The 13843-nt window shown below is 43.5% G+C and overlaps 1 protein-coding gene across 2 annotated transcripts; it reads right to left on the bottom strand.

Annotated features, from left to right (window-relative positions):
* Nucleotides 1–4487: 4487 nt before the first annotated feature.
* ERI1 (exoribonuclease 1) lies at nt 4488–13839 on the bottom strand. 2 transcript variants are annotated; one of them, NM_001006450.2, is made up of 7 exons: nt 13777–13839; nt 13009–13184; nt 11207–11417; nt 10365–10448; nt 9604–9713; nt 7755–7869; nt 4488–5861 (listed from the first exon to the last, which is right to left on the bottom strand). In NM_001006450.2, exons 1-7 carry the CDS (start codon nt 13819–13821, stop codon nt 5619–5621), a joined length of 984 nt encoding a protein of 327 aa, NP_001006450.1. In that variant the 5' UTR covers nt 13822–13839; the 3' UTR covers nt 4488–5618. The 2 variants fall into 2 exon arrangements, with proteins under 2 accessions (NP_001006450.1, XP_040554905.1); XM_040698971.2 differs by having other exon boundaries at nt 4952–5861; nt 13565–13839.
* Between the last annotated feature and the right edge of the window lie 4 nt (nt 13840–13843).

Here is a 13843-nt window from a genome sequence, read left to right as displayed (position 1 = left end):
CCATGTGAGCAAAACAAACAGGAACGAGGAATGAGCCTGTAAATTCCAGAGAAACCGCCCCCAAACAGCACACTGGAAGAGTTGAAGAAGGGTCTGGAGGAGTAACATGCCAGCGTGGCCCTGCAGATTAACAGGGGAAACAAAGCAACGTGCAGCTGAGAGAAAACACTCCCCAAGGCCTCAGGCTCTGCAGGCACCAAAGGGATGCCCCAGGACACAGCACCAGGCTGCTGGGTTGCTCATCGAGCATTCCCAGCCCCGTCTGCAGGGCTGGCAGATGCACTGACCATAGATTGTTTCAGTAGGGCACGGCCTGGCTTTCCAGCTAGGCCCAACTCTCTATCAATACTGAGAAATGGAGTTCTCTGAAGAGAAAAGCAGGTCTGACAGCTTTTTTGTGGCCAGAAATATGTGGAAAATCGTTTGTTAACTAAGTTACAGCTGCTATAACACCCTCTATATGTGGCATGAGGCCTGTTCTCAAAGTTAAACCACATTAACTCTCCACATTAAACACTCAGGTGCCACAGAGAGGCGTGGGCACGCACTAGGCCCATCCTGCCCAGATCAGCTGGGACACATCACTTCTCCCTTCTTTTTAGGTCTCTGCCATCTTACTCCACATCTGCATCAATATAAAGGGCTACAAAGATGGTGAAGTGCCTACAGGGAAAGATGTATGAGGAGTGGCAGGTGCTGATCTCTGCTCTCTGGTGGCAGAGATGGGACCTGAGGGAATGGCACGGAGTTGCGCCAGGGGAGGGCCAGGCTGGGTGTAAGGAAGAGGTTCTTCACCAGAGGGCAGTGGGCATGGAACAGGCTGCCCAGGGCAGCGGGCACAGCACTGAGCTGCCAGAGCTGAGTATTTGGGCAACATTCTCAGAGGGTTTGGGTTTTGGGTGGTGCTGCATGAAGCCAGGGGTTGGACTCAATGGTCCTTATAAGTCTATTCTAACATGGGGTGTTCTATGAGTCTACGATTCTGAATTAATCACAGACATCCAAGTGTAAGAAAGGAAGGCACACTGAGTCTCAAACTTACATGAAAATAACATATAAAATGCCCCTTATATCCTGCATACAGTTCAGTGACTTACCAACTTAAATAATGAATTATTATAAAATAAAGGAACATTCCACAGCAGGGAGACCTCCAAAACATACTGATTGCAGCCACGAATTAAAACAAGCAGGGCCCAAGCTGGGTGTTTTGCTCAGCACTGAGCTGTAAAGGTGTGTCACACTGCACGGCCATCCCAGGGCTGAACACAAGCACCGATGAAGCAATTCCTGCTTACTGGGACACCCCTGGCTCACAAAGGTCCATCTGACTCTATGTGCACTCTTTGCAAATCAACAGTTACAACAAGCAACGCAAAAGAGGTCAGAATCACCTATCAGCCAGCAAGATCATTACTACCATTCACTTCAGCTGGCAACTAGAATGATTAGAAAGAACTCAGGATAGTTTTGAAAACACACTGTCCATCTGCAAACAGCATGACAAGATTTACAAATAAGATGTGCAGTCACGACCACATTTTCCTTCATGCTTCAGACTAAGTGAAGTCGGGGCATTTGTGAAAGGCTGACACGAAAGAGCAGAGCCCAGTGAAGCAAAATTCCCTTTGCTCATCTTATTCCCACCTCCAAGTACAGCTGCATGGTTTAGAAGACTCTCTGACTAGGAAGCTGGCATCAGTCATGTCACAAATATTGCATAGAAAAATCCTCACTTGTAGCAATTAATACACTACACGCAATCACATCCTGTGCAAGAAAACTCATTTTGACAAGGGGATCCCTTCCTCATTTTGACAAGGGGATCCCTTCAAATACCTCCTCCTTCCGGGGTCTGTCCGGAAAGGGATGTTCTGCTGCTGCTCAGCAATCCATGCTGATGCTTTCACAGGGCAACACAGCAGACAAGAGCTCAAGGAAAGGACAGGACAAGCCTGCAGCAAAGGACCAGGAGGTCTCTGAGGGAGTGAGAGCAGCAGCTCACGCTAAGCTGGAGCTTTTATCTGGTTGCAGTGCTGGGAACAGCCCCCTGCTCACCGCTACGTTCATTTGCAACAGGATGTGGAAACACCGTTGGCACCTTCCTATGAGACAAGCACCAGTTGCTGCGGACAAGTGGCTGGCTCTGTCACGTCCCTGCAGCCACGCTTTGTTGGAAGGTTCAGGGGAGGCCACAAATCATGTGGCCTCTTCCTCTCCATGCAGCCAGCGACATTTACCCAGACTGCATCGATTGGGCAGAGAAAGGTTATTACTCTTTAACCTTTCTGAGAAATCTTCTTCCCCCCTCTAACACAGCCCAACACCTCTGTACAGCCTGCTCACGTTCATATAAACGCGTATTAAGAAATCGACTTGAAAGCGTGCTCATGTTGAAATGCCCGTGGCTGCTGTGTTTAGGGAGGTTTGCCGCTCTGTAGTAGCAGTAGAGTTGTTGCTCAAGAGCAGCTCCTGAAATGTGAAATGAAGAAACTAACAAATAGAGAAAAAGGAAGGCCTCACGCTACTACCAGCAGGATAATGCCTGCATCTTTTTTTCCCCCCTCTGCATAAAATTGAGATTGCTTCTTACATAGTTGTCAATGAATTTTTCCAGGATTGCAGGGCTCCTCTAAAAGACAGAAGGATTTGCTACAGCAAAGACGTACCCAGCGTGGTTCTCCTCTGGACAAACAAATAAAACCTAAAAACTTGAAGAAGCGTTTGTCTGCAACACAAGCATCAACATTAAAAATCTCTGTACCTCTCTCTGTTATTATGCTTGTTATTATTTACTCAAGCCATAGGATCACAGAATATCCCGAGTTGGAAGGGACTACAAGGACCATCGAGTCCGACATGATGAGTTCCATTGAGTTTAGCTTGAAGAGAAGGCTCCGGGGAGACCTCATTGTGGCCTTCCAGTGCTTGAAGGGAGCATATAAATAGGAGGAGGAATGGTTGTTTACGAGGATGGATGGTAACAGGACAAGGGGGAATGGTTTTAAACTGAGACAGGGGTGGTTTAGGTTGTATATTAGGAGGAAGTTTTTCACACAGAGGGAGGCGATGCACTGGAACAGGTTGCCCAAGGAGGTTGTGGATGCCCCATCCCTGGAGGCATTCAAGGCCAGGCTGGATGTGGCTCTGGGCAGCCTGGCCTAGCGGTTGGCAACCCCACACATAGCAGGGGGGGGGGGTTGAAACTCTATGATCATTGTGGTCCTTTTCTACCCAGGCCATTCTATGATTCAACCCCTGGCTCCACACAGCACCACTCAAAAATCAGACCCTATGTCTGAGTGTTGTCCTTCACCACCAGCATGGAAACATCCAGGAAAATGCATCCTTTACTTAACTGTGCAGAATTACACCAGAGAAGCCTGACGGGGGCCCTACTGAGACTCAGGCCCCCACTCTGAGGAAGTCATGTTTTACAGAATGAATCACTAAAAAGATGCCAACTTATTAAAATAACACTGTTTCCATTTCAAGAAAATAAAAGAACAAACTTCATTTCATCTTAAAACACAGAATCGAGTATTCTATGATTCTGTGGAGAAGGAAATTACATTTAAAGTCTGATATTAGTACAATACAGTGTCTGGAATGACTCCAATTTCCGCAACTTTCTGCTAAAAAGCTACTCCAGCAGCAAACAGAAAACCACCATTAATATTTAACCCTTATCTCAAAATATCATTTTGAAGTTATTTTACCAAAATAAACGACTCTGTACCTAAATGATGTAAAGTTACAACAGTTCTTCACTTCTGAAACCTATGCCATACATCTGTAGAAACCACCTTTTCTTTAGGCTGCGAGCCTGGTTACAGACCTGTGAATAAGATCAGTGACAAAGTCTATGACACTGTCAGTATCCTGAAGGGAAATTTGCTGAGCTGGACTCTGTTTTATCATAAAAACCTTCACCATGGCAATTCAGAGACAAAAGAAGTTACCATAGCGTTCTCTCTTCTGGAATCACATGAAGAACCAGCTCTATGGTGAAAAGCAAAGAGGTAATTAACGATTTGTACAAAATACAGGATGACAAATAAGTGGTACAATAAGAGTAAGCGTATCGGAGTTCTACCTTTATGAAAATACATTTAGTATTACCACGTGGGAAAAAAACGTAAATTTTGATAACAGGCTCCAAGTAGGACAAATATTTACTGTCAGAATAAAACAAACATCATTCTAAAGCAGTTGTCCCCAGTGGTGCCTGTGTGACTAGAAAGAAAACGGCTTTCTTCCTATGAACAACGCAATGGAGGCCTGATCAGTGTTTCTCTTTCTTGTAAGAATTTAAAATAGAAGTTGGCAGGTGCTGCTGAACCAATTCAGAAGAGAAAGAGATGCTAAGAGGAGTTTGGTCAGCCTCGTAGTGAACGTTCTTAACAAACTAAATTCTGTCTGAGTTATCAGTTTTGTTTCCTGCACGTTAAGGGGCAGAAATAACGAATGAACTCATAATACAGGGATACTAAACTCACTCTTTTTTTTTTATTATTATTAAGAGCAATCAAAATACATCACTTAGTAAGAGGCAAAGTAAAGGAACACTTCGGTCACATCTGACCTAAGAGGAAATCAGAAGTTGTTATTAGACGTGGCCTTCACTGATAACAACTACATTCGTCTTCCAAGACTAGAATTTCAGATAAAGGCATAGTTTCATGGTAACAGAGGTAGGAGAAGGTACCAAAAATAGTCAAGCAAGTCTCTGGAGTATCTAAAACAAAACAAGCTTCTATTTCCCAACAACACATAACATAGAATTTTGAATTTGTTTTGAACATTTTATTTCACTTTTAGGTCAAAATAGCTGACAAATGTCTAACGAGGCTGTCCCACTTGAGTGTAGCAGGCAGAGGAGATACGATCCTCGGAGTTCAGTCCCAAAGCATCTCCTCTTTTTAAATACAAGTTAAGAAACTTACTACCATACCGTATGAATGAAATTTTTATTCAATACACAGTTCTTTTAATTCAATGGGGATGCAGAAAAGCATACTCCATAAATGTAAAATAACAATTGCAGTGTTAACTTACTGCTCTAGGACTGATGAACATGCTTCTATTTCTCTTAGACTTGTTAAAAAAAGAAATACATTTATCAGCAGGAACCCCAATGAGAACGCCTTACCAGGAGAGGCCAGCCCAGACAATCTGCATTTCAGTTCTTCCAACAACATCTAGTTTGTATGTGATGAATAATCAGGTGCTAGGTATCATTATAGTATGGCATAGTGAATAAACCCCACCCACAGGCCAGTGAGGAACAGTAGCACGCCGGCCTAGCCAACCTATGCATAGGTTTAAATTACTTGTCCTTAAAAATTTACCACTTTGCCTGGATTCCATATATCAATCTTACTGCTAGAAAAGGTGCAAACGACAAGACCATCAGCACAAATTCAAAAGAAAGATGTAAAACAAAGTTCAAAGAGCAAGAAGCTTTCACGCTCCTCTATGTTTCAGCAGAGACCGTTGGTTAAGGTGCTTTCAGATTCTGCACTGCAGACAGGTTTGCAGAGGTGGCCATTGGATAAGCTGTTCACAGTTTGTAGTGGGTATCTGCAAGGGGTTCCTAGAGCTGAACCCCTGAGCTGTTAGTTTCTGTAGCGGGGCATCTGTGGAGCTGGGGCTCCCTCTAAAGGAGTGGAGGAGGAGACTGTCATAAGCTGTCCTGCATGCATCTTCTCATTCACCCGCAGCTGACAGCCATCCTGCAGCATCCTTATAGCGATCCTTGCAATGTTTTTAGAGTCATCGAGTCCACTGTGAGGTCTCCCATCGTAGCTCATGCCCAGCTTTTCAAGCATGATCATCAGCTTGGTCTGGTTCCTGGGAACCTGATGGAAAAAGTGAACCATATTTAAGAGTTAGGTTCTGTAACACACTGCAAGATAAACAGATGCAGATTTTAAGTACCACATGCTGCTTTCATGTTGCCTGTTGTTGGATCATTAATGCTTCAACTTCAAAGCAACTCGCTGAGGCAGGCATTCATTTTTTTGAGCTTGTCTAGACTCAGGACCATCTCAAGAGCCTCTCGCCATCATCAGCTCAAGAGGTGTCAGCACCGGCAATGGTGGAGGTCATGGTCCAGCTATGCTTAACAACCCTTATAAAAAAGGAATTACCAAAGTGGCACAGCAGAGGGAATCGGGTTTTCCTTCCTTCTTTTTCCTTTTCAGTGCTAAGGGATTAAGTATCAGGATCCTGATTTTTGCTGGCATCAAGTTAATGAATGTCTCCAAATACCACAGGAAACAGTGGCAACGCCTACAGCTGCCCATGTCTGCGTAGACAAGGAGGCTTAGCTGACTTACCCATGCAAAGTACTACACCAGGAAATGCCCAACTCCTTTCCTCATTAACTATTAAATATGCATTTGTCCTCCCGAAAGGTCAAAGAAAAACAAAGAGATATCAAAACTTCAGTTTGCTCTCTTGGTGGTGGCATTTGGGGTGGGGGAGAGGGCTGCTGTGTGGAGTCAGGAGTTGGGTTCGATAATCCCTACAGGTCCCTTCCAACCTAGGATTATGATTACATGAGCACGGGACATTAATGGTTTTCAGATCTTGCACAATATTACTACTAGATTTATCAGCTAGGCAGAACAGAGAGAACACAGTTAACAAAACCCAGCAACGCACAACTCCTGTCTTAACACCCACAAACTGGACAGGGGAGGCACACCTGCAAGTTGTGGGGTACTCCAGAGGAAAAGCCACAACAGAGTCTTTGTCATTGATTTTTGTCTATCAGCATTATTTAGCAACAGATTCAACTGCAGAGCAGGTAAACGCAAGCACTGAACAACTGTAAGTTCTACAAGTGTTTGCATTCAAAACAAAACACCAAGAATTAAGAGACTGATTAATTCCAAGTTATAATCTTCATTGGCTTTGACAAAGTAGCACTCCCACTGCTAAACAGAGAAAGAAAAGGGTTTGTCTGGTTTAAATCCCATGGGACTAATAGGACAGTTCTGAGTTCTACATGTTTCCAGTAGAAAAGGTCACCTAGAAATGGTGTAGTAATAGAGGAGTGAACTGAATAACCATGTCATATTTACCCAGCACAAAGTAAAGATCTTATTAAATGTCAATCTCGCTTCTTTTTTTCTTTCAAGTTTACATTTCATACCACAATCCCTTGAAGAGGAGATTGTCAGCCAAGTTCAAATCATATTCAAACCAATGGTTTAGCTGAACTGATTAGCAATTCACTAGCATTTCCAATAGCTTATTTTACAGCTACTCAACAGCACAAGGAAGCAGTGATAAGGCCCAGCACTGAACCAGCTATTACTTCTCTCTTGATAATTTGATGCAACTAGATACGTCCCCATCTTTTCTTGTTCCCATCACTATGAAGATAGCTGAGGACAGTGGCGTATTACTCGAGGACAGGAAACAATAAGTGCAAAATCAATACAGACTCTTTCCAGCTAAGCTTTGTTCTAAGAGCACCAACATGATATTTTTCATATCCTACATGGAACAATAAATACTTCTTCTCCTGACTCTTAAAAAGAAGATCAAAATAAAAATGCAGCATATTATATGATTTCCAACCAGTAAAGTGACACGTGAGCATGAAGAGCATTGAAAATCAGGCACCAGGCAATTCGATTAAGTACTATAATTTCATATGACACAGGGAACGATCACAGGTACAAGAAGACATGTGAGACAAACTCAATCTTCCTGCAAGGGAAACAACAATCGATCCATACCTTATAGAAGTTGCCATATGATTTGCGAATATTGATCCACTTTTTGGCAAATGAAGGGTGTTTGATACGGCTGACACGGCACTGGATATTCAAAAATTTACTCATATCCCAAGAGCTTAACAGAAAAGAAAAAGCATTAACAATGATTAATTTATATACTCTCAGTTTTAACTACTGCACAGCTGCAGCACAAAAAGATGTCTTTCCTTGGCGTCAGTAGGAGGAAAACAGCTCAGATTAGGAAAAGCTGCCTATGGACACAGAGTTTTTTTAGTATTACATTGTTAATGATAGGGAAAATAAATAGAAGAAACATTTTTACTATGGTGGTTTCAGATCCAGTATAGTTGAAACAAAAAAGTAGCCTGCCAACTTCCCAGCCTACACATCAACTAACACAGCCAAAGGCTTATAGACCAGAGGCGTATACAGCTCTTGCAGAGCAAATGACACCTTACATGTCCCCGATCACTCAGTATGCATATATCTCTTCCTTAACTAATGTTATTGAAACAAGACTGTGCTTAGTTTTAGGAGAACCAGACCCCGCACACTTCCACCCTTCCTTCCCGAAGGGAACCGCTCCAACAAGTTTGTAAGCTTCAAGCTAAAGTGAAGCCATTTTTCCCTCTCCTGCAGCTGTCTACGCAATCTCACTGCACCTATCTTCCTTGAGGAGCATCACTTGAGGGGGATTTCCCTGGAGAATTCCAGGCATATTTTAAGCCCAGTAGTATAACTAGTTTGATACCCGTTTTGTCTTAGCGCTGTCTTTTTATAAATCTTCTATTCCTTTCAAAGATACAAACTCAATCACGGGGAAGAAGTCAGTCAAATAGGATTACCTGTCAATTATCCAAATCATAGTAATGCAATTCCATCTTTAACTCACTCCTTAGTTTTAAGATGTACACAGAACTCCACTGTAAAACCCAAGTCTCATGTGACAGCTTCTAAACGGCCTCACTATTCCACATTCAGCAGTAAAGGCTCTGCACCAGAAGAGGTGTATGATTTATAGACATTGCCCAAACCCTAAAGAATTCTGAGGGAAAAAAAAAGGCCAGCAGCCAAAAGAATTTTCCCACTTGGTAAACTGGATTAACTAAGGGTTTTGTTATGCATTAATTCATCTCCTGTGATATTACTGTAATACTGAACTGCACTGCACTGAAACAGGTTGCAGATACCCCATCCCTGGAGGCATTCAAGGCCAGGCTGGATGTGGCTCTGGGCAGCCTGGTCTGGTGGTTGGCGACCCTGCACATAGCAGGGGGGTTGAAACTCGATGATCTTTATGGTCCTTTTCAACCCAAACTGTCCTACGATACTTCTCAAACCACTCATGCCATGGATGAGAGCATTTACCTGTGTTTTACCTGAGAATAGTCTTAGGGAACTATATTAAGACTCCTCCCTGTGCTCTTTTTTCTTTATAAACTCTGGTCTTCTTCCAGGGTTTATCCCTCTTTAGTTCAGCACAGCACTGTGTTTTGCTAACCTAGTCAAGTGCTAACGTACACAGGATGCAACGCAATCACAGCACCACCTTCAGATTCAGGAGAGCATGGGACCTGGTTAGAACTAAGTGCAGTATGAAAACCAGATGCAAACTGAGAATTACAAGTCTGAAGGACAATTAGTCTACTGAACATCGTCTAGTTGCACACAGAAACTTGGAAAGGAAACAGTGCCATCTAGTGGACTTGAAGCTTTCCTGACTTTAAAAGTTTAAAACTGGAATAAAGGCAAAATAACAGTGTGGTGGTCCATCTTTAACAATTTTGTTACAAAGATTAAACATTACTTTGAAGCTTTAGAGCATGCTGGAAGTTACATAAAGACATACCCATCTGTCAACATGCAATAGCTATACTTCGTTCCCAGTTCTCGCTGCCTCATCCAGTCTACAACGTTCTGCAGAACTTGAGGGAATGTATCAGCTTTATCAACAATGTCCTATGAGAACAAGAAAAGGAAAAGTGAGGAACACTTATTTGCAGGAAAACAGTGTGTGAAGGGTAAGAACCATGCTGGCATACAGGCACTTGCCAAGTCACTCACTAAATTGCCTTCACAGTAACTAGAAACAGACTATACATGAAAATAAGCAGGAAAGTGGGCAGATTTTTCTAAACTCAAAAAAAAGCATCACAAAAACACCACTAAAAAGCCAGGCTCCAAATGGTATCTATAAAAGTAACCAGGCTGATCACCCACTGAACTTGGATTGAAGTCCTTGAGCTTATAGCTCAGGCTCCCCCTCATATTACTTGATCACAAGTTATCGTCATCCTAGGACTCCTTAAACCCTTGAGAAGAAAAGACTCAGAAAAGGAACCACTGTAATTCAAAAGGTGCATTCCCACGCTAATGCTTACATTTCTACATGTCATTAGAAAAGGAATCTCCTTCCCTATAGCTCCTAAATATGCCTGGATGACCAACTTAGTAAATTTGCCATCAGTTCTGGGGAAGCAGCTGAAAGAGGGGAAAAAACAAAGGCTACAAAAAAATTCTTCCAGAAGAATTGCAAAACAAGTCTGAAAACATCCACATCACATCTCATTTTCCTCAGTTTTTCCCCAAAGAAAAACGAGCACAAATTACCTGAGTGATCCCTGTCAGACCAACACAAAATTCGGAAAGCTTGGGATTGATCTCTGGCTTCACGTATTGCTGGAATGTATCCTCCTGTGGTAAGAGAATCAGTCAGCAGCAGCATGCTATGGAGCCTGCAAGGCAACTTCTTCTGCTTGCCCACAGCTCAAAAGACAATAATTAGTGGCTACAATCTCATGTAGCATCACAGATTACTGGAAATTCTCCAGTTAGAACTTCCAGGGATTTAATTGTACCATTAGTCAGAGGCATCTGCAATTTCAGCGTCTCATAATTTCAGTTAGATAGCAGGTAAGTTTCTCCTACAAGCAAGATGTGCAGGAACACAACACTTAAGACAGCAAAATCTCTGTGAGATAGTTTTAAAATCAGGTTAGACAGCTGTCAGTCTGTACACTGAAGAGATGGCCCAATCCACTGAGAAGCAGAGCTTCTCTGAACCTGCTTCCAGAACTCTGCATTCCTCCTTGCTCACTGCTTCAGAGGGGACCATGGAACATCTTAGTTCTTGTAAACGACAAATCCCTAAAGCCCTAGAAATAGCTTTGTGGATCTAAAAGCAGAGAGACGGAAGAGGGGAAAAAAAGAGAGAGAGACTGAGAAAGTTTGCTTGTTGTAAATAGAGACAACAGCAGGGACAGCTTCTTTCAGACCAGAAAATGAGCTTAGTTTGTGTGTAAGAGGCACAGAGGACAGGTCTTGGAGCTGGGAAAAAAGAAAGCTGTGATTTTTAATGAAGTTCAACATCTACCTAGGAGATAACGTAGACTTTCTGAAGCAAAGAAGTTATAACAAAGAACAGCATACCGACTCATTATTAGGTCACTTACTATTTCCAAGGTGTGTGTGTTTAATAAGACAACAGGAAACTCAATTATTTCGTGTATAAATTCAGGTGGGTTTCCTTCTTCACATGTTGCTTCAAAGTCAACAACGCAGATGTAGTCATAGTAGCTGTCTCCATTAACAGGTTCCTTCTGCATCAGCTTCTGTTTCTTATAATAGTTCTTCAGTCTCTTCTTCAGCACATCCTTCACTCCTCTAAAAAGATAAGGAAAGTAACTAGGGTTACTCTCATTTAATCAATTATTGCACTGTTGTACAACCACAGCTATACTCAGCATTCAAACGCTTATCATTTATAACCTCATTTTGAGCATTAGCACTTATGAAGACTGAATTTAATATCAAGCTGTTAACACTCAATTTTCTGTGATAATGTAGAGGCTGCAATATCCCAGACAACTGATGTGCCTGGATACTATCAGTATTCTGAGAGAGGCTCAGAAGCACAGTGCAGACGCCCACTGTCTTTGCAGAGTCACCTCCAGTTCAGCAAACCTCAGCAGTCTCTGCTATTGTGCAGCCCAAGTCTTTATAAGTTGCTCATTAGTAACATTGGCCCAGGATGCAGTACTGCTTCACTACTTCTCCCTCCGTCCCCTGCCTGAAGGGACGTGCACTTCAGGTATTTCTGTATCAGTTAATTCAGAATCCAGCTGGAATGCCCACATTATCAATTTGTATCAGTTTAAATTTTAAAATTGCACTAGATTAACTTGATTGAAAAACCCTACAACGTATCTCAGTTGTCAGAAAAACTTCCAGTTTTAGGTTTGTGACGAACATTCACTCTGACAAGCGAACGTAATGACTGCTGCTGTTTAACACCAATACTGTAATACCCAACTACAGGTGCCAGAACTGCTACGTGTTGAACCAGAGCTGAACAGACAAGGGCAAATTGTTTCCAGAAGTTACTTTTGAAGTCACATATTTCAAATGAAATCAAATGGAACACCCACCTGTAGCAAGTGGTGCTGTTAGAAAAGCAGCCCACTGATTTACAAAGAGAAAATGGAACTGGGCTATTAAACCTGACTTTGAGAACATCAGCCTCTTCTACAAACACTGAACTGTCTTCTTCATTCTGGTTTATTCTTCTGGTTTAATTTAACGATAGTATGAGATCTGGCAGGGGGAAAAATTACTCTTTTTCCCTAACCAACTTATAAAGGAAGTTGAAAGAGGAGCTGTTCTGCCACTGAAATGATCTCAGAGGAAAGGATGGTGTGTGGCTATCCGCTCGATTCCCTGCATCAGAGATGATGTGCCATCTGCTTTACGTGCGAGACTTATTCTGATCAACTTAATTTGTTGAATATAGTGATAAAAACAAACAAACCCAAACCACTGAGTCTAAAAGAAAGAAACAAACAAACACATTGCAGTTTCTGCAACTGAATTAAAAAAAAAAAACACAACAGATTAATAACTTCGGGGGAGGTCACAAATACGTCCTTTGCTATTTGATCTGTGCTTGAATTTAAGGCAGAGTAACTGCTGGATAGCTGTAAAAATTAAGGCTAAACACGTTGCGTTTGTATCACATAGCGGTAACTTTCATTTGCATCACCAGCTGAGACAGCACACCTTTCTGAAACCACATTAAGCATTACCATGTGCATTAATCCTACAACAAAAACTCCAGCAAGACTGCACCTAAACCAACCAGTGCGAGGCGGCACGCCTCCTTTGCGCTTTGTGCTGTGTGTTTAAGCCTTAAAACAACCATCCCTTCTGGCTCTACCACGCTCAAAGATAAACCTGAAGGTCTGCAGCTCAGCCTAACCTGGTGTCAAGCTTGAACTCCGCAAGCGTACTTCTAAGCTCATCCCTGGTCATCCTGTTGATGTAGCCGTTGGTCATAGCAATTTCTTTGTAAACGGGATCGCTGAAGTCGTTTGGGTTGGAAGCTGTGTTTTTCCCATTGGTTTCTTGATCGCTGACCCTGCACTGCAGCTTACCCTGCAAGGAAGAAAAGCCTGAATGTCAAGCCGTTAGCCAGATAGCTAACATTTATGCACAGTTTCGGTGCCCAAACGCGTTAAAACTTCACCCCATTGTACTGATGGTTACTGTGTGAGCTCCCTTAGGGGCGGCAAGTAAACTCAGCATCCAAGCCTGCTTAAAGCGCCACCGGCCCGCACGTTTTCACAGGAAAACAAGGGGCAGAAGACGAAAGGGGTGGGAGTATGTGCCCGAAGTTACGTCAAATCTAAGGGACGAAGCCAGACAGGCAGCCCGAGTTTAAGAGAAGAACTCGTTTCTCGGGTACGAGCTACCAAAACCTCGATGGAAGCGGGAGAGCCCTCTCATCCCCTTCATTAAGGCCTGTCCGTACTAACAGCTCTGCCCGCACAGCCGGGTGCACAACATGAGGAGAGCATCACGAGGCCCTACTAAGGCCCGGGGCCTCCCCCGGCCCGGCGCTGGGGACGCTCCGGAGGTCCGCTCCGCAGCCGGACGGACCGGGGCCCGCAGGCCGAGTAACGGCTCCGGCGGCCCAGGACGGAGCAGGCCCGGGGCGGGCGCCGCTCGGCGCATGCCCGGCACTCACCGGCGGGCGGGCGGCCTGCGGGCGGTTCTCCTTCTGCTCCTCCATGGCCGCGGCGCGAACGGCGGCC

The sequence above is a fragment of the Gallus gallus genome, chromosome 4, assembly GCF_016699485.2.
Source record: "Gallus gallus isolate bGalGal1 chromosome 4, bGalGal1.mat.broiler.GRCg7b, whole genome shotgun sequence".
Classification (NCBI taxonomy): Eukaryota; Metazoa; Chordata; class Aves; order Galliformes; family Phasianidae; genus Gallus; species Gallus gallus.
Note: the sequence above shows the minus strand (reverse complement) of the source record. Positions and strands in the feature narration are given on the sequence as shown.

What these genes read in the sequence shown, in the direction of transcription:
- ERI1 (NM_001006450.2), bottom strand. Translation starts at nt 13,821, where the DNA reads ATGGAGGAGCAGAAGGAGAACCGCCCGCAGGCCGCCCGCCCGCCG. An exon ending in GAGTTCAAGCTTGACACCAG is followed by an intron (nt 11,418 to 13,008) that starts GTTAGGCTGAGC and finishes TTATCTTTTTAG; the next exon opens with AGGAGTGAAGGATGTGCTGA. An exon ending in GTCTGACAGGGATCACTCAG is followed by an intron (nt 9,714 to 10,364) that starts GTAATTTGTGCT and finishes TTGTTCTCATAG; the next exon opens with GACATTGTTGATAAAGCTGA.